At 42.2% G+C, this 26,600-nt stretch overlaps 1 protein-coding gene across 21 annotated transcripts in view; it reads right to left on the minus strand.

The window, feature by feature from the left end:
- Positions 1-223: 223 nt before the first annotated feature.
- LOC110535260 (lethal(3)malignant brain tumor-like protein 4) overlaps positions 224-26,600 on the minus strand; it is a 127,315-nt gene continuing 100,938 nt past the window's right edge. For 11 of the 21 annotated variants that reach the window (XM_090189377.1, XM_036934842.2, XM_036934846.2 and 8 more), the window contains 3 exons: positions 10,105-10,274; positions 2,860-2,922; positions 224-2,008 (listed from right to left, as the gene is read on the minus strand). In XM_090189377.1, the coding sequence (XP_090045503.1) occupies positions 1,853-2,008; positions 2,860-2,922; positions 10,105-10,274 (389 nt within the window). In that variant the 3' untranslated portion in view covers positions 224-1,852. The remainder of the gene's footprint in view (positions 2,009-2,859; positions 2,923-10,104; positions 10,275-26,600) is intronic. The other 10 variants (XR_016484360.1, XR_005034557.2, XR_016484366.1 and 7 more) reach the window with 2 other exon arrangements.

Below are 26,600 nucleotides of genomic sequence, written 5' to 3' on the forward strand. Positions count from 1 at the left end.
GCAAATCAAATAGAAAGTGGTCTTCAAAATAGCACTATCTGCAGATGAATAACTCCCGGCCACAGTACATTTATTTCCATTTCAGTACATAACAATAATGTCAAAGGGGGACTTTGAAAGTTAGAATTCAGTTTGGGCTTGAGGCTTTGCACTGCGGTCGTCCAAAAAAGTATTTAAATAATGCTGAATTAGCTTGAGAAGAAAAAGTTCCAGAGACAACAGGGCCTTTGCACTGTTTATTTGGGTTGTGAAATCACGTAATATGAATCCATCGAGTTGTACAAAGTGTTAATTCCGTGTAAGAAACAGGGTTTACAAATATGTACAGCCCATATATTCACGGTTAAATTAGTTGTCATTTTCATAGATAAGGGAGCGATAAATGAAGGTAGATATCACCCCAAATAGATTGTGAGTCTCCTAAATATGTTTCGGTGGATATCTACCTCCATATTGGAGGTTGTACCAAAATTAAGCGGTATTTTCCATGCACTAAAACAGCAGTCTGACACATTAAAGCAGTAAGAAAGACAAGCAGCATCAGAATAAAATATACCTTTCTGTATGCTCAACATTTTGGGATAGAGAGAAAGTCCCTATAAGGAAAAAAAAAATAGCAGAAAGTACAGTGAAAAGTTTCTTCACATTCCTGAAGTTTCAATGGAGTTTGGTTGCATTTTAGTAGCAACATGTATATGAAGACTAGAGAGCAAATGATAGAGCATTTGTTTCAGTATATAGCTTAAATTCCAAGTTATAGCAAAATATAAGATTAAACTCTTAAATTGTGCAGAAGAGCAAGTATGCTGTTCTTCAATAATAAGAAAACACCTTCAACCTATTGTGACTGTGAGAGAACTTACCCCCAATGGTAAAATGTAAAAACTAAACAGACAATATTGGTCCTGGTCTATCCGAATGGAGCAAAGAGTTCATAAAGACAAACATACATGTTAACTGACTCTAGAGTTACAGTTTCCACAAAAAGTAAGTCTAAGATATCTCAACTAATAAAACATTATAATAACAGAAATTATACTTATTTAGATTATCTTCAGCTCAAAACTATCCCATGGTTTTACATTTTCCTTAAACGTAAATTATTTTTCATTCTTCTAATATGCAAATTAAATAATATTATCAAATTAAATAAATTCTGAATTTAAAACAAAAACCCTTTTGATATTTTCAAAAACAATTTGCTCATATATAATATATTAATTTCCTTCAACTATGCAAACACCTAGATATTTTTCACAATAAATATAGGTGAGTCCATACAAGTACTGTAACATATCATAATTAACATTCATACAAAATAGAATCAAAATGGCAGACACGTTTACAGTATGCATCTCAGTTTGAGTCGGTAGACAGAGATCGTAAACTGGTACCAGAGGTCAACTCCCGTACTGTGATGTAGACTGTTTGTATTCGGAATACACGTAGCACCGTGATGACCCAGAAAAAGCACAGGTTTGTCATGGCTTTATACTGTTGGTGGTGATTGTCACATCTGTAAGGGAAAGTAAAGAAGGGAGAAGTTACAGCGTAAAAGACATAGAAAACTTTGCTGTATATCTGGAAATGCGGGTTTTGTTGAGTTAACCTTCATGACACCTACGTTTGAGTATTAAAGGCAGATTGAGGCTGTGTCCAAGACACACACACACACACACACACACACACACACACACACAGTAACCTGAAAGTCCATAGGTCTGGACAGATCATGTATCGGCTTTAGTTTAAGTCCTTGAACTCAAGTGCCTGTAGGCCAAAGAGAAGGAGCAGGAACCTATGTGTTTGACAGACACATAAGATGGGTCTGGTGGGTGTGGCTTCCGATGCTTCATGTGTTGGCGTTGCCGGCTGCCGATTGGTTGTCCTCAGCGTGCTTGAACATTAAGATAGAGTTGTAGATCTTGAGGGCAGGGCCGAGTTTTACACTCATGATCTTGACGATGTCGAGCTGGGTCAGCAGCAACAAGGCCTTCCCGTCGATTTGCTGTTGGAAGACAACCAATCAGATTACAGCATGGGTCAACAGCTGATGTGCAGTCAATTGAACCCAGTGAGAGAGGTAAAAAAAAATCCCTCTCACTCTCTAAGGGCTACAGATGGCCCTATGTTATATGTCACTATATAGAGTATGAGCAGTTTGATCAGTGGACACTAGTCATACAATTCCTATTTAATTTATGAAATGGTAATCAAGTACTTATCAGTTGGATCAGATTGTGATGTCTTGTCCAACGACTAGACATGCCAGTCACAATACACATTTTACATTTGAGTCTTACAATGAGCGCATTCATCTTAAGATAACACATTACATCAAGTACATTTTTCCTCAAAGTATATATCAGCAAATACAGTACTAGTATTTGGGGGGGGGGGGGGGGGGGTGAGAGTTATTTACAATAACTCTTCAAAGAGGTAGGGTTTCACAACTGTGGAGCCTCAACTGGGATTGCTGAAAGAGGGATTTCAACAACCAAGAGACCAGTGGCAAATACTGTAGTCAGATTAGCTGAGGCAAATCAAATATGGCTGTGCTCGGAATGCTAATCACTACCGCTATTAGCTTCCAATGAATTGCTTTGTATTCCAGTGATGTCTCCTTACGTCAGTATAATTCTCAACGCAAACTAACCCTAACCAAACACAGGGGAGGGGGGGAAAAAAAGAGGGGAATCCATTCCTCTGGGTGTTTTGTTGCAGACAACTGTAACAGCAAAGGCTACTCCGCACGTTTCCCCTCATTTACTTAGCCTTACGGAGGAAGACAAGCCTTAAAACTCTTAGATGACTCCAGACTGGGAGACTAGAGGAGGTCCAGATGTTGTGTCCTCTTACCTCCTCTTTGAACTGATTGGCTTGTTCATCGCAGCCGGGGAGAGAGTGGATGAAGTCAGCCACCTGGACAAAGACAAGCAGAGGACAGACAGTTTAGCGTCTGGGAGACCGTCTCAATGGCAGATACAGTTGAAGTCGGAAGTTTACATACACTTAGGTTGGAGTCATTAAAACTCGTTTTTCAACCACTCCACAAATGTCTTGTTAACAAACAATAGTTTGACAAGTCAATTAGAACATCTACTTTGTGCATGACACAAGTAATTTTTCCAACAATTGTTTACAGACAGATTATTTCACTTGTAATTCACTGGATCACAATTCCAGTGGGTCAGAAGTTTACATACACTAAATTGACTGGGCCTTTATTCAGCTTGGAAAACTCCAGAAAATGATCTCATATCTTTAGAAGCTTCTGATAGGCTAATTGACATAATTTGAGTCAATTGGAGGTGTACCTGTGGATGTATTTCAAGGCCTACCTTCAAACTCAGTGCCTCTTTCCTTGACATCATAGAAAATCAAAAGAAATCAGCCAAGACCTCAGAAAAATAATTAGAGACCACCACAAGTCTGGTTCATCCTTGGGAGCAATTTCCAAATGCCTGAAGGTACCACGTTCATCTGTACAAACAATAGTACGCAAGTATAAACACCATGGGACCACACAGCCATCATACCGCTCAGGAAGGAGACGTGTTTGGTCTCCTAGAGATGAACGTACTTTGGTGTGAGATGTGCAAATCAATCCCAGAACAACAGCAAAGGACCTTGTGAAGATGCTGGAGGAAACAGGTACAAAAGTATCTATATCCACAGTAAAAACGAGTCCTATATTGACATCAGCAAGCAAGAAGCCACTGCTCTAAAACCGCCATAAAAATGCCAGACTACGGTTTGCAACTGCATATGGGGACAAACATCATACTTTTTGGAGAAATGTCCTCTGGTCTGATGAAACAAAAATAACACTGTTTGGCCATAATGACCATCATTATGTTTAGAGGAAAAAGGGGGATGCTTGCTTGCCAGACAAAGAACACCATCCCAACCGTGAAGCACAGGGGTGGCAGCATCATGTTGTAGGGGTGCTTTGCTGCAGGAGGGACTGGTGCACTTCCCAAAATAGATGGCTTCATGAGGAAGGAAAATGATGTGGATATATTGAAGCAACATCTCAAGACATCAGTCAGGAAGTTAACTTCTTTGGGATAGGGGGTGGTATTTTGACGTCCGGATGAAAAGCGTGCCCAAAGTAAACTGCCTGCTACTCAGGCCCAGAAGCTAGGATATGCATATAATTGGTAGATTTGGATAGAAAACACTCTAAAGTTTCTAAAACTGTTAAAATAATAACCCCGAGGACAAACCATTCAAAAAACTTTTTTTCGTCCTACCACTGATTTCAATGGCTGGGACTTTTATAATAGGGAGAAATCGTGCCTGATTGCAGTTCCTAGGGCTTCCACTAGATGTCAACAGTCTTTAGAAAGAGTTTCAGGCTGGAGTTTGGAAAAATTAGCCAGAAATTGTAGTCTTTCTAGGTGGCTCCCATTTTGGCTGTAGTGTTTCCAAGCGCGTGAATGAGAGCGTGTATTTTGGTATTTTTCTCTGGTAAAGACAATAACGATTCTTTAAGACGATTCTCCGTCTTAAACGTTATCGTTTATTTATTTATTTGCATAGGGTACCTAAGGTGTGATTATAAACATTGATTGACTTGTTTGGATAAGTTTATTTGTAATGTTTGGGATTAATTTTGTATGCATTTTGAAGGAAGGAAACGGAGTAGATTATTGACTGAAGCGTGACAGCTAAATTGAGTTTTTATGGATATAAAGGAGTTTATCAAACAAAAATGACCATTTGTAATGTACCTGGGACCTTTTGGAGTGCCAACAGAAGATCTTCAAAAGTAAGGCATATATTATATCGCTATTTCTGACTTTCGTGTCGCAACTCCCTGGTTGAAAATGATTTGTTATGGATTTGTGTGCTGGGCGCTGTCCTCAGATAATCGCATGGTTTGCTTTCGCCGTAAAGCCTTTTTGAAATCTGACATGACGGCTGGATTAACAACAAATAAAGCTTTATTTTGATGTATTGCACTTGTGATTTCACCAGCATCACACTGATCCGCAGGAAGTTAAACCTCGGTCGCAAATGGGTCTTCCAAATGGACAATGACCCCAAACATACTTCCAAAGTTGTGGCAAAATGGCTTAAGAACAACAAAGTCAAGGTATTGGATTGGCCATCACAAAGCCCCGACCTCAATCCTATTGAAAAATGTGTGGGCAGAACTGAAAAAAAGAGTATGCGAGCAAGGATGCCTACAAACCTGACTCAGTTACACCAGCTCTGTCAGGAGGAATGGGCCAAAATTAACCCAACTTATTGTGGGAAGGTTGTGGAAGTCTACCCGAAACATCTGACCCAAGTTAAACAATTTAAAGGCAATGTTACCAAGTACCAATTGAGTGAATGTGAACTTCTGACCAACTGGGAATGTGATGAATTCAATAAAAGCTGAAATAAATCACTCTCTCTACTATTATTCTTAAAATAAACTGGTGATCCTAACTGACCTAAGACAGGGAATTTTTACTAGGATTTCAGGAATTGTGAAAAACTGAGTTTAAATGTATTTGGCTACGGTGTATGTAAACTTCTGACTTCAACTGTATCTTGTGTAATTACCATAGTAACACTTTGCTTGAACTCTCCCAGTCATAAGGCCAACATAACATAACATAACATAACAAGTCATGACTGATCATGACATATGCTATGTCATTCCTTTAAAATTGTTATTTAGGCCTTAAGATGAAGGGTTTCAGTAAATAAAATCAGAGTAAGTGTTGACAGAAAAACAACATAACAGCTATCCCATAATAGCTGATCTCGCTGATGTCATGTTTTTTTTGCATTCATGCTACATGAGGGTGTGCTAAACAGCTGAGCTATAGGACTGATTATGAAACAGCAGTTTGGTCAAGTCTCAGACCCTTCAGACCTCACCTCGCTAACACACTGAAATAACACCTCCCAAAATCTATTACCTCAATGTGCATCACTGGCCAGTCCAAAAATAAACACAGATGTCCCTCTCCACTCAGACCCAGGCCCTGTTCTTAAAATGGATCCTTCCTGCCTTGAAGTAATCACGTATCTGACATGACTGGAAGGAAGAGTGCGTTTCAAGAGAATCTGAACAAGGCCACAGTGGCTAGAAGGCACAGCAATTGAATGTCAGTGTTCATAGATGTCAATGGAGCTAGAGGATGCTGTCGCTACAGGTTATGAGTCTGTGGAGACCAATAAGGTGTTTCCATCTCTGCTATGCAGAATCGTGAAAATGCAGCATCTGTACATGGCTCCTTGAAGGAACTGGCCAGTAGCCTGTACCGGGTTCAAATACTATTTGTTTTCTTTAAAATCATTTGAGCATTTGATTTAGCCTACCTGGAGTGCCAGATGGGTGGAGTTTGCACGCTTAATTCCATTGGTTAAGCTCAAGCTCAACCAAGCACAGCTTAAGTATCCGAAAGCAAACAGGTACCATTTGAATCCAGGTCTACCGTGGTAGGTCTAGCAAGGCTGAAACAGTCTGCTAGCACTAGCTGCAGCGGACTGCATGCTACCTGAGTGACATGTCAAATATCTGGCCTCGACATCAGACAGAGTAATGTCAGTGTCTGTCTACATTACAGTGAGGAGAGACATCTGAACTGCGACATACTGTAGTCCCTGGGTCATGATTAGCTAAATGCTATGTATGAAAGTTCTTTAAAAAAAAAACTGATCAAGACATATATTTCTATATATTTCTAAAGTGGGTTGGAGTTCAAATCGGGAAATCTAAATTTGTGCTGGAATTACTAAAGAATCAAAACAGTTATCCAGTTTCAAAAGCATCAGCCTGTGAGGATGTTATTACCAATGACAACACTTTACGTACACCATCACCCATTTACTACCAACAATATCAATTTGTAACTTTTGAAAACCTTTCCCAAACAATCATAAATCCTGGTTAACATCCATCCTCCTTGATCCAAGCTTCATCCTAACACACCATACAATTCCGAGTATGTGCTCCAGCGCCACAAATGCAAATGGCTCAGTAAGCGAAGTGTTTTCGTCAGCCATATTGGCATGGTAAACCTCTCCAGCCAGTGTGTGTTAAAGTGTGGCAGGAGTGGTTCACGCATTAGAAGCCTGTTACAGTCCTGGGTGCGAGAGCAGCACACTTAGACCAGAGCCTTTGCGAGGCTGGTCCCATGGCAATTTAGTGAGACTCCCAGCACTACTCCCACGGAGGGTGGCACAAGAGGACATTCTCCTCTCCTCCACGTCGGCTGCTGACACCCTCTCTTCTTTCGCCCCTTAGGAAAATATGATGGGCTATAATTGGCCTCGCAGGAGTCCAGGCAAAGGGGCCTGAAACATTGACCTTTCCGTTTGAAAGCGCCGCTTTTGAAGAACTCTCTCTCTCTTTGATAGAGAGGGGGGTTGTGGGAGTTGAATGCCAGATGGGTTATAGTCATTGTAGTGTCACTGTAGTGGAATGAGTCAATAGATATGATCGGGATCAAGAGCTGGCAGGATAATGAACCCCATGAATGAAAGATTCAGCCTGAGTTTCTAGTACCTTAACTACAGTATGTCCCAGCTGAATGCTGAAAGGAGATGGGAAATGCACAGGACGTACCATCTTAATAGATATGTATGAGAGGGTTGATGAAGATACAGGAGATACTGATGCTCCAGGACTGTGGCTCAGTAGGTAAAAGTGTGATGCTAACAATGCCAAGGCTGTGGGTACAATTCCCAAAAGGATTGTAATATTATTTTTTATATGTTTGCACAGTGCTTTGGATGATAGTGTCTGCTATTACATGGTGCAATGCTAAAACCAATCAATTAGCTACTGGTTAGGTTGGAGAAGTGCTGGCTGATTGGTGATAGTGAACTGTGCCCATTCAGTACTGCTCTTGACTATCAAGCTATAGGCTTAAGCTATAGAACCTTGGCTAAGGACTTCCTGACTATGAGGGGCATGGGTGAAGTAGGGAAACATCTGTAGGCTGGGGGGGGGGGTGTTGGTGGGTGTTACTCAAGCAGTGCTCTTCTCCCTCTAGTCGATCCCTTTACAGTCCTCCTCTCTTTCTCTCTACTGCAATCTCACACCTTCCACTCAGCCATATCCCCACAACCGCCAAGACAAAACATCCACCTCCGATAAAACTTGATGACATTCTATCCTCCCCCTCTCTGCAGGTTTGCAGGTTGCTGTCATAAGACAAGCCTGGGCCATATTCGGCAGGCACAACACTGAACTTTGCAGATTGAAACGTCCAGAAAAGCCTACGTGATGCCTTATTCTAGACGTCAGAGGGGTGCGTTTGTTCAACGTAATGTTGCATCTTCGATGCTGGGTTTCTTTACTGATTATTTCACATTCACACAGGTAACACAGCTAGCCACCACTCTTCACTGCTTCAGCCCTACTAACCCTACTGCCGTCCCAGGTGACCCCCCTTGCCTCTCATTAGCCAAATCAAACTCTTTGGAGGACAGTAGCCCAAATTACCATTTGTTCATTCAAACTATAACCCTCTTTGGAATTAACGTGATTGGTTATGATGAATAATAACATTCCCAATATATATCTGAATGTCCCACAACACGTTGCGTTGCTGTTGTGAGTTCAGAGATAGTCTTGGTTACCTCTACTGTAGCATCTCTCTCTTCAATCTGTGCTGTGAGGGGGTCAGATCTTTCGCTCCTCTTCTCTCTTTCCTATCTTCCCTCCTCTCTTTCTTCCCCCTGGTGTGCCTCATTGGTGCCCGCATTAGTTGGAAAATACTCAAACCCGTAACACAGGTGTTTGACCTCGTTACCGTTGGAGATGCTCAGTGGCGGCAGTGAGGAGCGGAGAAGGTGTGTGTGTGTGTAGCGAAAGGGGAATAATCACATTAAGTCCGGTAGCCTCATTTCATGAATCAACAGAGATGAAGAGAGAGTGCTTAGCAACCGCAGGAGGATCGTGGCGTTGGCCGTATCGCGCACGCCGTTTAGACGGGTACGTAGGCATGTCAATTAATTCTTAAGAGTGGAGCGGCCTCGCTGAGGGATTCTGATATTTCATTTGAGTCTCGTACTCGAACCAGAGAGGCAAACATCCAAGGATTTTTCTTTTTCTCAAGTGACGGCTGACATTTCAATAGATTTGGATTGATATCAATTTGGCTTGACAAAGCAGGTTTAAACCACAATACAAAGGGACTAATAAATGATGCTAGTCTGTTCAATAGAGCAGACTGAGGGAACGGCGAGGACTAACCACATCAATAAAATGATTGAAAACATTATTCATACGCCTACACATTACCACTGCATATCTACCACTCTCTCCTTTATGTCCACAATGCATCAACTGTAAACAAACAGTCAAATCTCTGAGTCTATTTACCACGAGGCTCTCTGGTTGCTAGTGTCAAAGTTTACGGCCACACCTGGTTGCTATGGTGATGTGCCTTTGTCAAGCTCATGAAGCCTGATATCAACAGTAGAAGAGAAATGACAGCGTGGAGAGGAGACAGACTGGACAGTACTTTACATGAGGGAGGACGCTGGTTCCTATAAACCCAACTGACAGACAACTGGGTTACATAACAAACGTTCATATAAAGGGAATAATGTTTTCTATAAGTGAACTAAGGGAAAATAGAATCCTTAACACTGCAGCAAGCCACTTGTACAGCAAAGTCAACAATACAAGGGCCTGTACAATGGCTTATAATAACCTATAATAACCTATTTAAGGGCCTATAATAACCTGTACAAGATACAATACCAGATGAAGAAACAAACTAAGGTAAGACATCGGCTGAATCTCAAAATCACCCCCATCCCCTCACCCCTCCATTTGTTTCAGCAAGGAGGCCTATAAACCTGACTCAGTTACACCAGCTCTGTCAGGAGGAATGGGCTTCTGACCAACTGGGAATGTGATGGAATAAATAAAAGCTGAAATAAATAATTCTCTCTACTATTATTCTGACATTTCACATTCTTAAAATAAAGTGGTGATCTTAACTGACCTAAGACGGGGAATATTTACTAGGATTAAATGTCAGAAATTGTGAAAGACTGAGTTGAAATGTATTTGGCTAAGGTGTATGTAAACTTCCGACTTCAACTGTATGCGAGAGCGTGTGGATGTATGTGTGCTCTCACCTCATCCACGGTCCAGTGGGCCACGCAGCTGGCCTGCAATCCGGCCACCCCAGGCAGCAGCTTGCAGTGCTGCTCCCAGCACAGGGGTAGGTCCCGTCCGGGTTGAGCCGACATGGCCGACAGGAACACAGACTGGTGGAGGGCCTGCTGCAGGCTATCCAGACTGCTCTCTGGAGGGGGGAAAGAGAGAGGATGGGTAAACATGTTATTAATGTGTTGCCAATGTGACTGTTAGTGAATGAGTGAGATCACTTACAGACAGACAGACGGACAAACGGACAGACAGAGGGAGAGCGAGAGAGTGTTTATTCAAGTGTACAAAACGCACAGTAGTAAAGTCAAGCGACAGGTCTAAGACTTGAGTTATTTTTTCCTTTTGATTTTGCAGTGCATCAACGAACAAAGCATTTTGCTTTCAGCTTCCTTTCCTTATTTTCCAATAATCTTACATATCTAATACTCTTATGCCATTGTGCCAAAACAGAGGAGTAAAGGAATAATCCATTACTTAGTCCCATTTGACAGCACAGTGCAGATGCATCTCTCTTCATTATCCGTAGCACACAGCGGTAGATAAGAAGGATGAAGTGCTCCTGATTTGTTAGTAGGCCAATGGACTAGGGGATGCACTAATGGTTGTCATGACTGACTGATGAAGAGACCAGCTAAAATGCCCTTTCTATAACCAAGATCCACCCTGAGTTTTGGCAGGCAGCACAAAGTGGGGCGAGCTTTGAGTGTGTGTTTGTGTGTGAGTGGGTCTGTGTGTCAGTATGTATGGGAGAAAGAGAGTGTGTGTGTGTGTGTGTGTGTCAGTATGTATGGGAGAAAGAGAGTGTGTGTGTGTGTCTCAGTATGTATGGGAGAAAGAGAGTGTGTGTGTGTGTCAGTATGTATGGGAGAAAGAGAGTGTGTGTGTGTCAGTATGTATGGGAGAAAGAGAGTGTGTGTGTGTCTCAGTATGTATGGGAGAAAGAGTGTGTGTGTGTGTCTCAGTATGTATGGGAGAAAGAGTGTGTGTGTGTGTCTCTCTGTGTCTCTGGGTGTGTGAATGCGTGTTTCAGGTCTGTCTGTCCTGACAGCAGGAACAGGGTCAGATATAGGACATGCTGTTTTTCTTCTAGTTGTCTCCTAGCGATGTCTCAACGGAGCAGAGATGAGTTTGACACGCTTGTCAACTGTGACATTTGTCTAGGTTTGCTGCTCCGGTGACCAAATATAACTAAAGTCTTGAGCCTACGCTAAAGGGTTTTTAATAGTTAAAGATGATTATTATGATTAAGATTGAAATCAGTGTGTCATCAGTGTTATATTGCACACAATATGGTATAGTGTGAGGGGATTTCTGTGAGAACTGGAATACATGCAGACAATGTGAACAGATATAGTATCCTTTCGACTGCTAGTCTCAACTAAAATTGCCTTTCTATTGCCTTTCTGCTCTTACCTTTTGAAGCTGTCGTCCAATTACATTTTACGGTGTTGTTTGGTATTATTACGAACAATCTAATAACTTGCATAGACAATGCAATAGATTTGAAGTGCTGTCCAATTAACATGTTTTTTTTTTTAGTTAGATAATGGCTAAATTACAGTTTAAGGTTCTAAAAAGGTAACAGTATAAAGTCACTTAAATTTGTGGATTTTGAGATGACAAGACCTAATACATTTTTTTTTGTATACAATTATTGTCAATTAAACAACTCTAGAGCTCCCTCCATTTAGTTGACTTCCTGCCGACAGCAGACACAGCCACAAACCCTGCCACAGTCTGAATATCACCTCCTTCCTGTTTGTGAAAAAAAAAACAGGCGCGACACAGAAAGCTTTAATGTCATTACAGGAACACAGGCCTACTTTGATCATACAACTTTGATCATTGTGCCATGGTACAGCGCCCTTAGAGAAAGGAAGTTCACAGCACAGCCCCGTAATGGGGAGCGCACAATTACGCCACAACAAAATATAGGGCCGAGAAACTAGACAGGGAACACGGATTGGATCACCTTAGCACAGGGTCTGCAACCTTTATGAATGGAAGAGACATTTTGTTTCCACGCACACAAAAAAATAAAAAGGTGTTGAGGGAGCCACACAAGAAATTACAGCCCTTTTCAAGTGCAATAGTGACAATATCTGATATTCAGCACCACGGATAGCAGTCGGATCAAATAAGCATGAAATCTGGCGTTCAGGGTCACAGAGCAGTGAACACAGCAGCAGCCTGGTGAAGTTGCAGGGAGAATTGAATCTCGTGAACATACAGTAAAATATAACATATGCTGTAGGAGTGATGTTACTTTTTGATTTAAAAACCTACCAAAGAAGGAAATATTGTTTTCCAGTGATTCATTGAAACACACACATCAAGTTCCACAAGAAGCTGATTAACAAAACATTGATTTTATACACAAGTTTTTATAATGCAAAAATAAGGTTTGATTGTAATCAATATTTATTATAATGCTTTAACTGATAACAAAGTGTCTTGTGTTTCTTTGCTTTTATAAATTATTATTGTTATTTTTGGTACATTTCAAAAACAGAATAGAAATAAGAGACTGCGATTTGAAGTTGCCACGAGCAGCACTGCACAGATATTAAGATGAGAGAGATGCAAGACTTGGCTCTCACACAGTACTGCGCATGTGCACGGGTTCGCTTCACGCTGTTACAGCATGGTAGCCACGGGACCAAAACAGCAAAGATGTTGAGCATTGCGCTTCAATCCTCTTAGTTGTTGCATAAATTTACCCACAATGCTGTTTACTTTCTGCATCGATGGAATATCCCTGATTCTACCTTTAACATGTATTGTCCTGTAGATTGTAACGTAGCCTATCTTTCCAAACCCAAATATAATTTTTGTCAATAAATTTAAAAAAAGACAAATATGTGTCTTTCGGAGGCGGAAATCTAACCAGGGAACCACAATGGGCAGTATGCAGCCGACAGCATTTGACCCTCCTATTCTAGAACCAACATCCTCCCCCTGTGTTTTCTACAAATAAAACAATAAAGCGTACCATCACCATGCTATTTGATTGGACGACAGAAGAGATCAAACTGAAAAGGTTTTAATCGATGTGAAAAGAACGCGAACATTATTATGTACGTATTTTTAGACAAACAAATTCAATTACCCTGCCCTATTTTGCTCCATCAAAATAACAAGCTCAGGAGAAAATTGACAACGGTACAGTAGTTACCATGGCAATGTTTCTATCTAAAGCAGGGGCTTTACTGTGTTGCAGTGTTTTGGATCTGTCTGCTTTGTTTCAACGACACACACCCCTCCATCTGAGTGAAACTGCGATTTCCCAGCCTTCAGGCTACGGGGGGAGAGAGAGAGCAGAGGAAAACATAAAGGGCCTTTTAAAGCGCCCCCACCCTTCCCCCTCCCTTTCCCTGTGGGCATAGCCGAGGAAGCGTCTTGCTCAAATGTTACTGGAGAGAAGAGATGAATTTCAAACGTGTGGAGAGCCAGCAGACAGGAGCACTGGAGATATGTTAATGTCTGGTGGTGTCCATCTTCTGGGGCGGTATAGGAGTGAGGCAGTGGGCTGCAGGGGGACAGAGCAGACATGGTGTGTCTCACTAGGGAGACATCCTGGCTCCAGGGATGGCTTCTCCCTCATTACTAAATCATCTCAACTTGTGTGTGTAATAATAATAATCCAAATTAATGTGTGTGTGGGTGTGTGTATGTATGTGTGTGTGTGTGTGTGTGTATGTGTGTGTGTGTTACTGCTAAGAAATAATATCAGACAGCTTGACAACGCGTCAGGAGACTGACACTCCACCGTGTGATAATAATTATAATACAAAATAATAATGTGTGTGTGTGTGTGAGAGACTGCATAAGAAATACCAGACAGCTTGACAATGCGTCAGAAGACTGACACTCTACCGGTGTCCCATGATCTGTGACAGTAGGACCGTGAAGCCTCGTCAAGTTATTTACGTATTTAAATGATTGAGTGTTCCTGATCGATTTACCGACACCTGAATGCGAGAGTTATGGAGTCCAGTGAACAAGTCAGGGCAGTTTGATTCTGTAATGCTGCGAGCCCCAGGACTTCAAACACTGCGCTAACAGACCAAAAACAAATGGATTTCCTGGCAAACACTTCTTAAAACATTCTGAGAATCCCCCGTGGCGGTTGCATTTTTTCCATCCCCCAGGGAGCATGAAACTCCTGTCAGTACAAAACAGACCGCTGCTACCAAAGCCTGCATGCGTTTTAACCATATACGGACTACCTGCACACCTCCCCCGAGAAACCAATTTGCTTACTGCCGGGTTAGCGCTAGAGCTAACAAAAGCTAATCTAATCTAACGTGTCAGTAACAGCAGACCTCCGGTTTCACATTGAAGCACACAAACTACATCCACTATCATGCCCCCAGTGATGAAGGCACTCTTGTGGTCACTGGATTGATGGTAGCAGCACCGCCAGGAAGAAACCAGAACATTTAGTAATGTTTCGCAGCATTAATGACACGATAGCGCTGACCTCACACTGTGTATTTGAGTGGAACTATTAAATCATGATTAGTAGAATAAGATAAGATTTTTGTTTTGAAAATGCTTTGATGTTACTTATGATAAATTAGATGGATTCCTATGGTTATTAGTAAGCATAATCAATTGTGATTAATGATAAACCGCCATTCAATCTTCAAACTTTTTTTTTTTTACAACTTAAGTGGGGAAGCTTAAAAGAGTCTTTACATCCTCAGCTCATACGGTTTCAAAATGTCACGGACCAGTGGAGTCTACCGACGTTGGGGATGTCCTCTGCAGTTCAGGACCACATCTGACCCATGTCCATGTTCGAGGAGAATACAGTGACGTACAGAAGTTTAATTATCACTGTCCAGACCTGGGATAACTATAGTTTTATGCTTTGTTGAAAGCAACTCATTTTCCAGGGGAACAAATAGTAACTTTGGAGGTGACTAAAAACTAATTGAATACAGATCTCTGAAAGTGTCTACTTTTCAAAACAGATCTCTGAAGTGAATACTTTTCTAAACTATTTGAATACAGATCTCAGGAAGTGACTACTTTTCTGAAACTATTGGATTGGCTGCCTTCAACTTATGGCAGGGCTACATTTGGAACTGCATGTTGAAGATAGAAACATAATGAATAGAGAACATACAATATCCTATACTATTCCACTCTATTTGACAATCATATTTGAGCTACACAATATATATTTTTTTACATATACAGTGTACTAGACTAATTCAAATGTAATGGTTGTAGTTTTTGTTTCTTCAAATATTATTTGTTTTTTTGAGACATGGAGTTGAAACTATATACAACTTCATTTGACTACCTTGAATATTTGAAAAGTTGGTATTTTCAAATAAACTACAAAATATAACTATTTTCTGCCAAGGTATGCCACAGTCATCTCTGTTAAATCCATCTCTGCTCCTCCTCCAACTTGCTCACAAAACAGGCCTGATCGGTCATTACAATGGAAGAGAGGGAAGAAGAATCCATTCTGCCATGTGCTTCAGCCAATATACAGCAGTGTCCGTGGCTTCATATTGTCAGTCAAAATTCAAATGGCTCTTAACCACAGTTCTGAAAGGCTGTGTCGCTGAAGACTCATGTGCGGATGATAAGTAATAATGTGAAGGTGGTATAACTGAAGGTAGAATGAAGGTTGAATGAAGGTTGAAAGTCTTCACGTGGCAAAGGGAAGACCTCCAAACAGCAGCACCTCAAATACAGATTGGCATTAATAAATAAATAAATAACTCACCTCATAAAAATAAATGTTGTGTTGTTTTCCTTTAAATGTGAAACTGATGATGCAACAATGAATAACAAATGATGAGTGCCCCTCTTTCCACTGGGATTCTCTGCCTCTAACCCTATTACAGGGGCTGAGTCACTGGCTTACTAGGGCTCTTTCATACCATCCCTAGGAGGGGTGCGTCACTTGAGTGGGTTGAGTCACTGATGTGATCTTCCTGTCTGGGTTGGCGCCCCCCCTTGGGTTGTGCCGTGGCGGAGAACTTTGTGGGCTATACTCGGCCTGGTCTCAGGATGGTAAGTTGGTGGTTGAAGATATCCCTCTAGTGGTGTGGGGGCTGTGCTTTGGCAAAGTGGGTGGGGTTATATCCTTCCTGTTTTGCCCTGTCCGGGGGTGTCCTCGGTTGGAGCCACAGTGTCTCCTGACCCCTCCTGTCTCAGCCTCCAGTATTTATGCTGCAGTAGTGTATGTGTCGGGGGGCTAGGGTCAGTTTGTTATATCTGGAGTACTTCTCCTGTCCTATCCGGTGTCCTGTGTGAATTTAAGTATGCTCTCTCTAATTCTCTCTTTCTCTCTCTCAGAGGACCTGAGCCCTAGGACCATACCTCAGGACTACCTGACATGATGACTCCTTGCTGTCCCCAGTCCACCTGGCAGTGCTGCTGCTCCAGTTTCAACTGTTCTGCCTGTGATTATTATTATTTGACCATGCTGGTCAGTTATGAACATTTGAACATCTTGGCCATGTTCTGTTACAATCTCCACCCGGCACAGCCAGAAGAGGACTGGCCACCCCTCATAGCCTGGTTCCTCTCTAGGTTTCTTCCTAGGTTTTGTCCTTTCTAGGGAGTTTTTCCTAGCCACCGTGCTTCTACACCTGCATTGCTTGCTGTTTGGGGTTTTAGGCTGGGTTTCTGTACAGCACTTTGAGATATCAGCTGATGTACGAAGGGTTATATAAATACATTTGATTTGATTCGCTGCGACCAAATGACTTTAAAGCTCAATATTCACCGCGAAACATGACACGCCATTAGCGTAGAGGACTCCACTTAAAGGCAGAGTGCAGTGAAAAACATGATTTGTCTGTGTTATATATATATATATATACACAGTGCCTTGCGAAAGTATTCGGCCCCCTTGAACTTTGCGACCTTTTGCCACATTTCAGGCTTCAAACATAAAGATATAAAATTGTCTTTTTTTGTGGAGAATCAACAACAAGTGGGACACAATCATGAAGTGGAACGGCATTCATTGGATATTTCATAAACTCAAAAACTGAAAAATTGGGCGTGCAAAATTATTCAGCCCCCTTAAGTTAATACTTTGTAGCGCCACCTTTTGCTGCGATTACAGCTGTAAGTCGCTTGGGGTATGTCTATCAGTTTTGCACATCGAGAGACTGACATTTTTTCCCATTCCTCCTTGCAAAACAGCTCGAGCTCAGTGAGGTTGGATGGAGAGCATTTGTGAACAGCAGTTTTCAGTTCTTTCCACAGATTCTCGATTGGATTCAGGTCTGGACTTTGACTTGGCCATTCTAACACCTGGATATGTTTATTTTTGAACCATTCCATTGTAGATTTTGCTTTATGTTTTGGATCACTGTCTTGTTGGAAGACAAATCTCCGTCCCAGTCTCAGGTCTTTTGCAGACTCCATCAGGTTTTCTTCCAGAATGGTCCTGTATTTGGCTCCATCCATCTTCCCATCAATTTTAACCATCTTCCCTGTCCCTGCTGAAGAAAAGCAGGCCCAAACCATGATGCTGCCACCACCATGTTTGACAGTGGGGATGGTGTGTTCAGCTGTGTTGCTTTTACGCCAAACATAACGTTTTGCATTGTTACCAAAAAGTTCAATTTTGGTTTCATCTGACCAGAGCACCTTCTTCCAAATGTTTAGTATGTCTCCCAGGTGGCTTGTGGCAAACTTTAAACGACACTTTTTATGGATATCTTTAAGAAATGGCTTTCTTCTTGCCACTATTCCATAAAGGCCAGATTTGTGCAATACATGACTGATTGTTGTCCTATGGACAGAGTCTCCCACCTCAGCAGTAGATCTCTGCAGTTCATCCAGAGTGATCATGGGCCTCTTGGCTGCATCTCTGATCAGTCTTCTCCTTGTATGAGCTGAAAGTTTAGATGGACGGCCAGGTCTTGATAGATTTGCAGTGGTCTGATACTCCTTCCATTTCAATATTATCGCTTGCACAGTGCTCCTTGGGATGTTTAAAGCGTGGGAAATCTTTTTGTATCCAAATCCGACTTTAAACTTCTTCACAACAGTATCTCGGACCTGCCTGGTGTGTTCCTTGTTCTTCATGATGCTCTCTGCGCTTTTAACGGACCTCTGAGACTATCACAGTGCAGGTGCATTTATACGGAGACTTGATTACACACAGGTGGATTGTATTTATCATCATTAGTCATTTAGGTCAACATTGGATCGTTCAGAGATCCTCACTGAACTTCTGGAGAGAGTTTGCTGCACTGAAAGTAAAGGGGCTGAATAATTTTGCACGCCCAATTTTTCAGTTTTTGATTTGTTAAAAAAGTTTGAAATATCCAATAAATGTCGTTCCACTTCATGATTGTGTCCCACTTGTTGTTGATTCCTCACAAAAAAATACAGTTTTATATCTTTATGTGTGAAGCCTGAAATGTGGCAAAAGGTCGCAAAGTTCAAGGGGGCCGAATACTTTCGCAAGGCACTGTATATATATATATATATATATAAATAAATAAAAGATAATCATAATCATGATAAGAGCTAGAAAAGACAGCCTGAAACGTCAACCTGTTTTGGTGGGATTGTTTTGGACTGCCTGATGACATCACCAGGTGGTAAATTGGTTGTTAGATCAACAAGAGAGCTCCATACCTCTTTTCCAATAACAGCTAGTTTTCCCCACTCCTAGACAGTCCAAGCAAAATTCTTGCTTGCTATTTTTGTTTGTTTTCAATTAAAATGGTCAAAAACAAATCACAGTAAGTTTTTGTTACCCAGAAATGATTTGATATTGATATCTCATATAGAGAGGCAATGCAAACAGTTAACGCTTTTGAAGACAGTATCGTTATATTACATATGCAACCATTTGCATATACCATGGCCAGCATGTAGCCCCAAGGGATCTGCATCCGCTGTGTAACAGCATTGATCTTTCTTCTTTTCTACAAAGAAACACTGCCAACTGTAGATTCATTGCCGAGTCATTGGCTGGTTCCAGGTGATTAATCATTGGTAGTACTCTGGCTCGTTTATAAAATGTTATAAGAAAAGAAAACAAAGTAAAGTGGCCTGTACTGTGATTGTGATGTGAGCTATTATACACATTTAGATACGTAACTCGTCTAGACCTGAACACAAGCACGCTTCAAACTAAGAAGCAGAGGTCATCACATTCAGCTATTTGGTCCTTCAAATCGGTGTCCAGAATTTTTACAAGCAGGATAATGAGATAATAGCCACAGCTGAAAATAAAAGATCTGCGCATGACTCATCGTTGAGCAGCGTCTGAGAGCCATTGTGTGTGTGTGTGTGTGTTCTGAGTGGCCAGCTGGGACATTGTGACCCTGCATGCTCCTCAGGGGAAGCAGATCAGACGCGTATGTGAAGTGAAGATGCTCCGTCGCCCTCTGTGGGTCCTCCTGGGTCCTCTCAGCTGGGTACTGGGGTCCCGTGAGACGGCCCTGTCACATATTACACACACTGTGGTGCTGGCTGAGGCCTCCAACTATACTCTAGTTTAGGGCTCTCCAACCCTAAGCGCTACAGGGCAACCCTAATCTAGCACACCCGATTCTAATAATTAGCTGGTTGATAAACTGAATCAGGTTAGTTACAACTTGGGTTGGACGCAAAAACCTACAGGATGGTAGCTCTCCAGGAACAGGTTTGGAGAGCCCTGCGTCTAGCTGCTAGAGGCTGGGCAGAGAGAGAGAGAGTAGAGAGGGATAGTTTTGTGCCAGCCTGCCAGGCAGCACCAGTGGAATCCTAGGTTTGCTACCACCGCACTGCTAGCAGGCACATACAGAGAGACCCGGGATACAAATGCCATGGCAATGGTCACAGCGTATTACATGGGAGACTACGGGAGACTGGCGGCTTGTCAAGGCTGTTTTTTGTATGCATAGGTCTGTGCCTCCCCAGGCAAAGGAGTCACTCCGTACCTCCCCAGCAAAGGAGTCCCGCCGTACCTCCCCAGGAAAAGGAGTCCCGCCGTACCTCCCCAGGAAAAGGAGTCCCGCCGTACCCCCCCAGGAAAAGGAGTCCCGCCGTACCCCCCCAGGCAAAGGAGTCACGCTGTACCCCCCCAGGCAAAGGAGTCACGCTGTACCTCCCCAGGCAAAGGAGTCACGCTGTACCTCCCCAGGCAAAGGAGTCACGCTGTACCTCCCCAGGCAAAGGAGTCACGCTGTACCTCCCCAGGCAAAGGAGTCACGTTGTCCCTCCCCAGGCAAAGGAGTCACGCTGTACCTCCCCAGGCAAAGGAGTCACGCTGTACCTCCCCAGGCAAAGGAGTCACGTTGTACCTCCCCAGGCAAAGGAGTCACGCTGTGCCTCCCCAGGCAAAGGAGTCGCGCTGTGCCTCCCCAGGCAAAGGAGTCACGCTGTACCTCCCCAGGCAAAGGAGTCACGCTGTGCCTCCCCAGGCAAAGGAGTCACGCTGTGCCTCCACAGGGAATGGGTCACTGAGTAGCTAATACAACGATGAATGGCTATGTAGGTCTCGTATGGCTAAGTTGGTACAGCATGGTGCTTGCAGTCAGGCTTGTGGGTTCGATTCCCACGGGGACCAGTACAAAAAAAGTTTGAAAAAATAATGAAAATGTATGAACTCTACTGTAAGTCACTCTGGATAAGACTGGCGTCTGCTAAATGACTAACATGTATTATGGTGAATCACACACAAACATCGTCATGATTATACACACAAAGCAGCAGTGAAAAAACAAAGTTATTTTGACTGAAAAATGTTTCTTCAGAAAATGTATTCAAGAATGACAGCAAACGACAGACAGCGAAATATGCCAGCTTTTCTTCCAACAAACTGCTGCGTATCCTCAAAATGCAATCCTTAAGGAATGGGTGTTTCAAATCAATGAGATATCACCTCAGCCAAGTGCCATCTTTAAAAGAGGCCTCTGCTGCAAATGGGGAATGACTTGATTGCAAAGTTCCTCTTTGCCATGCAAATGAACTGAATCCCCCCAAAATATTTCCACCGCATTTCAGCCCTGCCACAAAAGGACCAGCTGACATCATGTCAGTGATTCTCTCGTTAACACAGGTGTGAGTGTTGACGAGGACAAGGCTGGAGATCACTCTGGCATGCTGATTGAATTTGAATAACAGACTGGAAGCTTCAAAAGGAGGGTGGTGCTTGGAATCATTGTTCTTCCTCTATCAATCATGGTTACCTGCAAGGAAACACGTGCCGTCATCATTGCTTTGCACAAAAAGGGCTTCACAGGCAAGGATATTGCTGCCAGTAAGATTGTACCTAAATCAACCATTTATCAGATCATCAAAAACTTCAAGGAGAGTGGTTCAATTGTTGTGAAGAAGGCTTCATGGCACCCAAGAAAGTCCAGCAAGCGCCAGGACCATCTCCTAAAGTTGATTCAGCTGCAGGATCGGGGCACCACCAATACAGAGCTTGCTCAGGAACGGCAGCAGGCAGGTGTGAGTGCATCTGTACGCACAGTGAGGCGAAGACTTTTGGAGGATGGCCTGGTGTCAAGAAGGGCAGCAAAGAAGCCACTTTTCTCCAGGAAAAACGTCAGGGACAGACTGATATTCTGCAAAAGGGACAGGGTTTGGACTGCTGAGGACTGGGGTAAAGTCATTTTCTCTGATGAAGCCCCTTTCCGATTGTATGGGGAATCCGGAAAAAAGCTTGCCTGGAGAAGACAAGGTGAGCGCTACCATCAGTCCTGTCATGCCAACAGTAAAGCATCCTGAGACCATTCATATGTGGGGGTGCTTCTCAGCCAAGGGAGTGGGCTCACTCACAATTTTGCCTAAGAACACAGCCATGAACAAAGAATGGTACCAACACATCCTCTGAGAGCAACTTCTCCCAACCATCCAGGAACAGTTTGGTGACGAACAATGCCTTTTCCAGCATGATGGAGCACCTTGCCATAAGGTAAAAGTGATAACTAAGTGGCTCGGGAACAAAACATTGATATTTTGGGTCCATGGCCAGGAAACTCCCCAGACCTTAATCCCATTGAGAACTTGTGTGTCCACCCGCCACAAACAAAAACCCACAAATTCTGACAAACTCCAAGTATTGACTATGCAAGAATGGGCTGCCATCAGTCAGGATGTGACCCAGAAGTTACAGTGCCTTGCGAAAGTATTCGGCCCCCTTGAACTTTGCGACCTTTTGCCACATTTCAGGCTTCAAACATAAAGATATAAAACTGTATTTTTTTGTGAAGAATCAACAACAAGTGGGACACAATCATGAAGTGGAACGACATTTATTGGATATTTCAAACTTTTTTAACAAATCAAAAACTGAAAAATTGGGCGTGCAAAATTATTCAGCCCCTTTACTTTCAGTGCAGCAAACTCTCTCCAGAAGTTCAGTGAGGATCTCTGAATGATCCAATGTTGACCTAAATGACTAATGATGATAAATACAATCTACCTGTGTGTAATCAAGTCTCCGTATAAATGCACCTGCACTGTGATAGTCTCAGAGGTCCGTTAAAAGCGCAGAGAGCATCATGAAGAACAAGGAACACACCAGGCAGGTCCGAGATACTGTTGTGAAGAAGTTTAAAGCCGGATTTGGATACAAAAAGATTTCCCAAGCTTTAAACATCCCAAGGATCACTGTGCAAGCGATAATATTGAAATGGAAGGAGTATCAGACCACTGCAAATCTACCAAGACCTGGCCGTCCCTCTAAACGTTCAGCTTATACAAGGAGAAGACTGATCAGAGATGCAGCAAAGAGGCCCATGATTACTCTGGATGAACTGCAGAGATCTACAGCTGAGGTGGGAGACTCTGTCCATAGGACAACAATATGTCGTATATTGCACAAATCTGGCCTTTATGGAAGAGTGGCAAGAAGAAAGCCATTTCTTAAAGATATCCATAAAAAGTGTTGTTTAAAGTTTGCCACAAGCCACCTGGGAGACACACCAAACATGTGGAAGAAGGTGCTCTGGTCAGATGAAACCAAAATTGAACTTTTTGGCAACAATGCAAAACGTTATGTTTGGCGTAAAAGCAACACAGCTCATCACCCTGAACACTGTCAAACATGGTGGTGGCAGCATCATGGTTTGGGCCTGCTTTTCTTCAGCAGGGACAGGGAAGATGGTTAAAATTTATGGGAAGATGGATGGAGCCAAATACAGGACCATTCTGGAAGAAAACCTGATGGAGTCTGCAAAAGACCTGAGACTGGGACGGAGATGTGTCTTCCAACAAGACAATGATCCAAAACATAAAGCAAAATCTACAATGGAATGGTTCAAAAATAAACATATCCAGGTGTTAGAATGGCCAAGTCAAAGTCCAGACCTGAATCCAATCGAGAATCTGTGGAAAGAACTGAAAACTGCTGTTCACAAATGCTCTCCATCCAACCTCACTGAGCTCGAGCTGTTTTGCAAGGAGGAATGGGAAAAAATTTCAGTCTCTCGATGTGCAAAACTGATAGACACATACCCCAAGCGACTTACAGCTGTAATCGCAGCAAAAGGTGGCGCTACAAAGTATTAACTTAAGGGGGCTGAATAATTTTGCACGCCCAATTTTTCAGTTTTTGATTTGTTAAAAAAGTTTGAAATATCCAATAAATGTCGTTCCACTTCATGATTGTGTCCCACTTGTTGTTGATTCTTCACAAAAAAATACAGTTTTATATCTTTATGTTTGAAGCCTGAAATGTGGCAAAAGGTCGCAAAGTTCAAGGGGGCCGAATACTTTCGCAAAGCACTGTAATTGACAGCATGCCAGGGCGGACTGCAGAGGTCTTGAAAAAGAAGGGTCAACACTGCAAATATTGACTCTTTGGATCAACTTCATGTATTTGTCAATAAAAGCCTTTGACACTTATGAAATACTTGTAATTATACGTCAGTATTCCATAGTAACATCTGACAAAAATATCTAAAGACACTGAAGCAGCAAACTTTGTGAAAACTAATATGTGTGTCATTCTCAAAACATTTGGCCACGACTGTACAACAGTGGAGATACATGCAGTTTGGCCCCTTCAGGCAGCTCCCAAACGGAGCGACAAATTCAAAACCTAGTTCATCAAATGAATTACTCCCACATACATGATTGACGCCGCAAGTTTATAGTCAACGTTTCCACTGATTTTTCCCCCCAAGCAAACACAGACTCAAGCCGTTGGGCTATTTGAAGTTGCACCTGGCTTAACAGAGAGACCGTCTGTACACTTGTCTGTTTGAATGAGGCCGTCTGTACAATTACAATGCTGAATAAAGTGAGTTTGTACCCTCAACAAGCCATAACAAGTCCCTTTCTGAGTGGGATGAAACCTTTGTGTGCCAAGCCCAGATCCAGTTTAAATAGCCTACAAAAAAAACTGAGCTCTCATTTATCAGCTTGGGAAATCTACTTTTTTTTAAAAATGACTCGACACAATATCTAAGATGAAAATACAGCAATAGTGAGTGAACACTTCCAATTAGCCACTTGCTTTTTGGAAATGACATCTGTAGTCATGGTACATTATGAACTGACTGGCTCCTTTAAGAATGTACTCTTAGTGAGTTGTGACACATCCCCTCAACACAGCAATTCCCCAGGGATATCACGTTCCATAAATGCCATGAAAGGCACTTCGGAGTCTAGTGTACCTTGGGGTCTGAAATGATTGACATCCTAGATAAAGGCGAGTTATAATGACTGTACAAAATCAATAATTAAAGTACTGAGCTATTTTGTATGCCCAAAGAAAATTGTTTTCTAGTAACTCAATTGCTCAGAGAAAAACTGTTACTGGCTATTTGTGCAAATCAACTAAACTAAAAACTAGACATGCTAACCTCTGACCTTTAACAATAACGGGGGAGGTTAGCATGTCTTGGGGATGTGGTCTTTGTGTGAATAATTTTGGACCCCGCTATATATCTAGGGGCATTGATCAGTTCAGAATGGTGTCACCATACATTTTTCAGCAGTGTCTCTGAAATGGTTGTCTCGATCGATCTTTCCTGATTGTTTTTTTTGTCACAGTCTTCAACCTGTTACTGTCAGTCCTTGTCCTTTCATTCATCATGACGATGGAGAAAAACAAAAGGGTATCAAAAGGATTTCTCCACCTTTTGTTGCCGTCCATAAATATGTTAAATGAACAACCACTTGACTTGAGTTGCTGAGAGTCATGAAATTAATATTTACCAGAGAGCCTGAAGCAAGGCTTCCAAAATGCATGAGCAGTTCTGAGAAAAGACAATGAATCATTCAGCTAAGCAGAAAGACTCGTCGGCAGGTGGGAGAAGAGAAATATCCCTGTTTCACAAGATACGTAGGCTTTTTTAACCCCCTGCATTGTATTAACCAGCATGGGAAGTTTATAGAGGGTCACGAGAACCATCAGTGACTACTTGATGTGCGTCTTTCTTAACTTCTATTCAAAGGCTTCATCTAAATTGAGGCGCTGCCTACCGCCAAAAATATAGTAACTGGCTAAGGAGTCCAGAAACGAGGAAGGGAACGACATACAATAAGATCACGACTAAAATAACTTCACCTATAAAACATCGTTGTCTCATCATCATCCTCCATAGTGTAGTTGATGACTTGCCAGGTATCCATGGAATAACACTGTTAATCTGTTTAAGAAAGAACATGGAGGAGGAGGAGTAGAAGCAATTCAATTAAATGTGGCTAGCTGAGGGGCATGGTTAGCATTAAGACACTAAACCTAATGACATGCAATCATACATCCAGGTACCAAAATGACTCATTCATTTGACAATGACTGAATTGCATATTAGTACTGAATGGTGGCAATTCCAACATTCATAATTCTGAACATTGTTGATAATTTACGAGGTAACGGTTGTAAATAAATCCTACATTATTTGGAGTGACTTTGAATGATTCAGTCTGGTCAAGTCTCCTCTCTTAATACTCACTCACCTCTTAATAGGCAAATTAATGCACTAATTTATGGACTCATTAACTGATTGGATCAAGAACTGACATTTCGAGATCAGGATGTGAGAAAAGGGCACAGAACAAGAATGTCCTGCCCTGTAATACCAGTCAAGTGAAAGTGACAAATGTCACCTGAGAGATCCTTCAGACAAAATGTATGGGTTGCTACTTTGAGAATCTTTCACTTTGACCTACAACTAATTGATAGATGGCGTTGGGGAACTAACACACCCAGAAAGAAACATTGGGAAGGGAGAGATTGATGGACACACTGATTAATAGGCACCAGCTCATGAACTAAAACTCTGTTGGGTGCTTTAACAAATGACATTCACTTGATGACGCATGCTTACCTTTGTCAATAACATCGCTTTTTAACCAAATTTGTTTCACAAGCCCCAAAACTGGTGTCCCTGAACAACAGATATAAACGTTAATGATTTGAGGGATGCTTGAGGGGGTAGGAAAATGTGTCAAGAAACAAAGTATTTGAATATTGGGGCATCTACAAACTCAGTCAACCAAAGTCAACAATCTGCTATTG

Source organism: Oncorhynchus mykiss, chromosome 11 (genome assembly GCF_057628025.1).
Source record: "Oncorhynchus mykiss isolate SJ-2025 chromosome 11, ASM5762802v1, whole genome shotgun sequence".
In the NCBI taxonomy this organism is placed as follows: domain Eukaryota; kingdom Metazoa; phylum Chordata; class Actinopteri; order Salmoniformes; family Salmonidae; genus Oncorhynchus; species Oncorhynchus mykiss.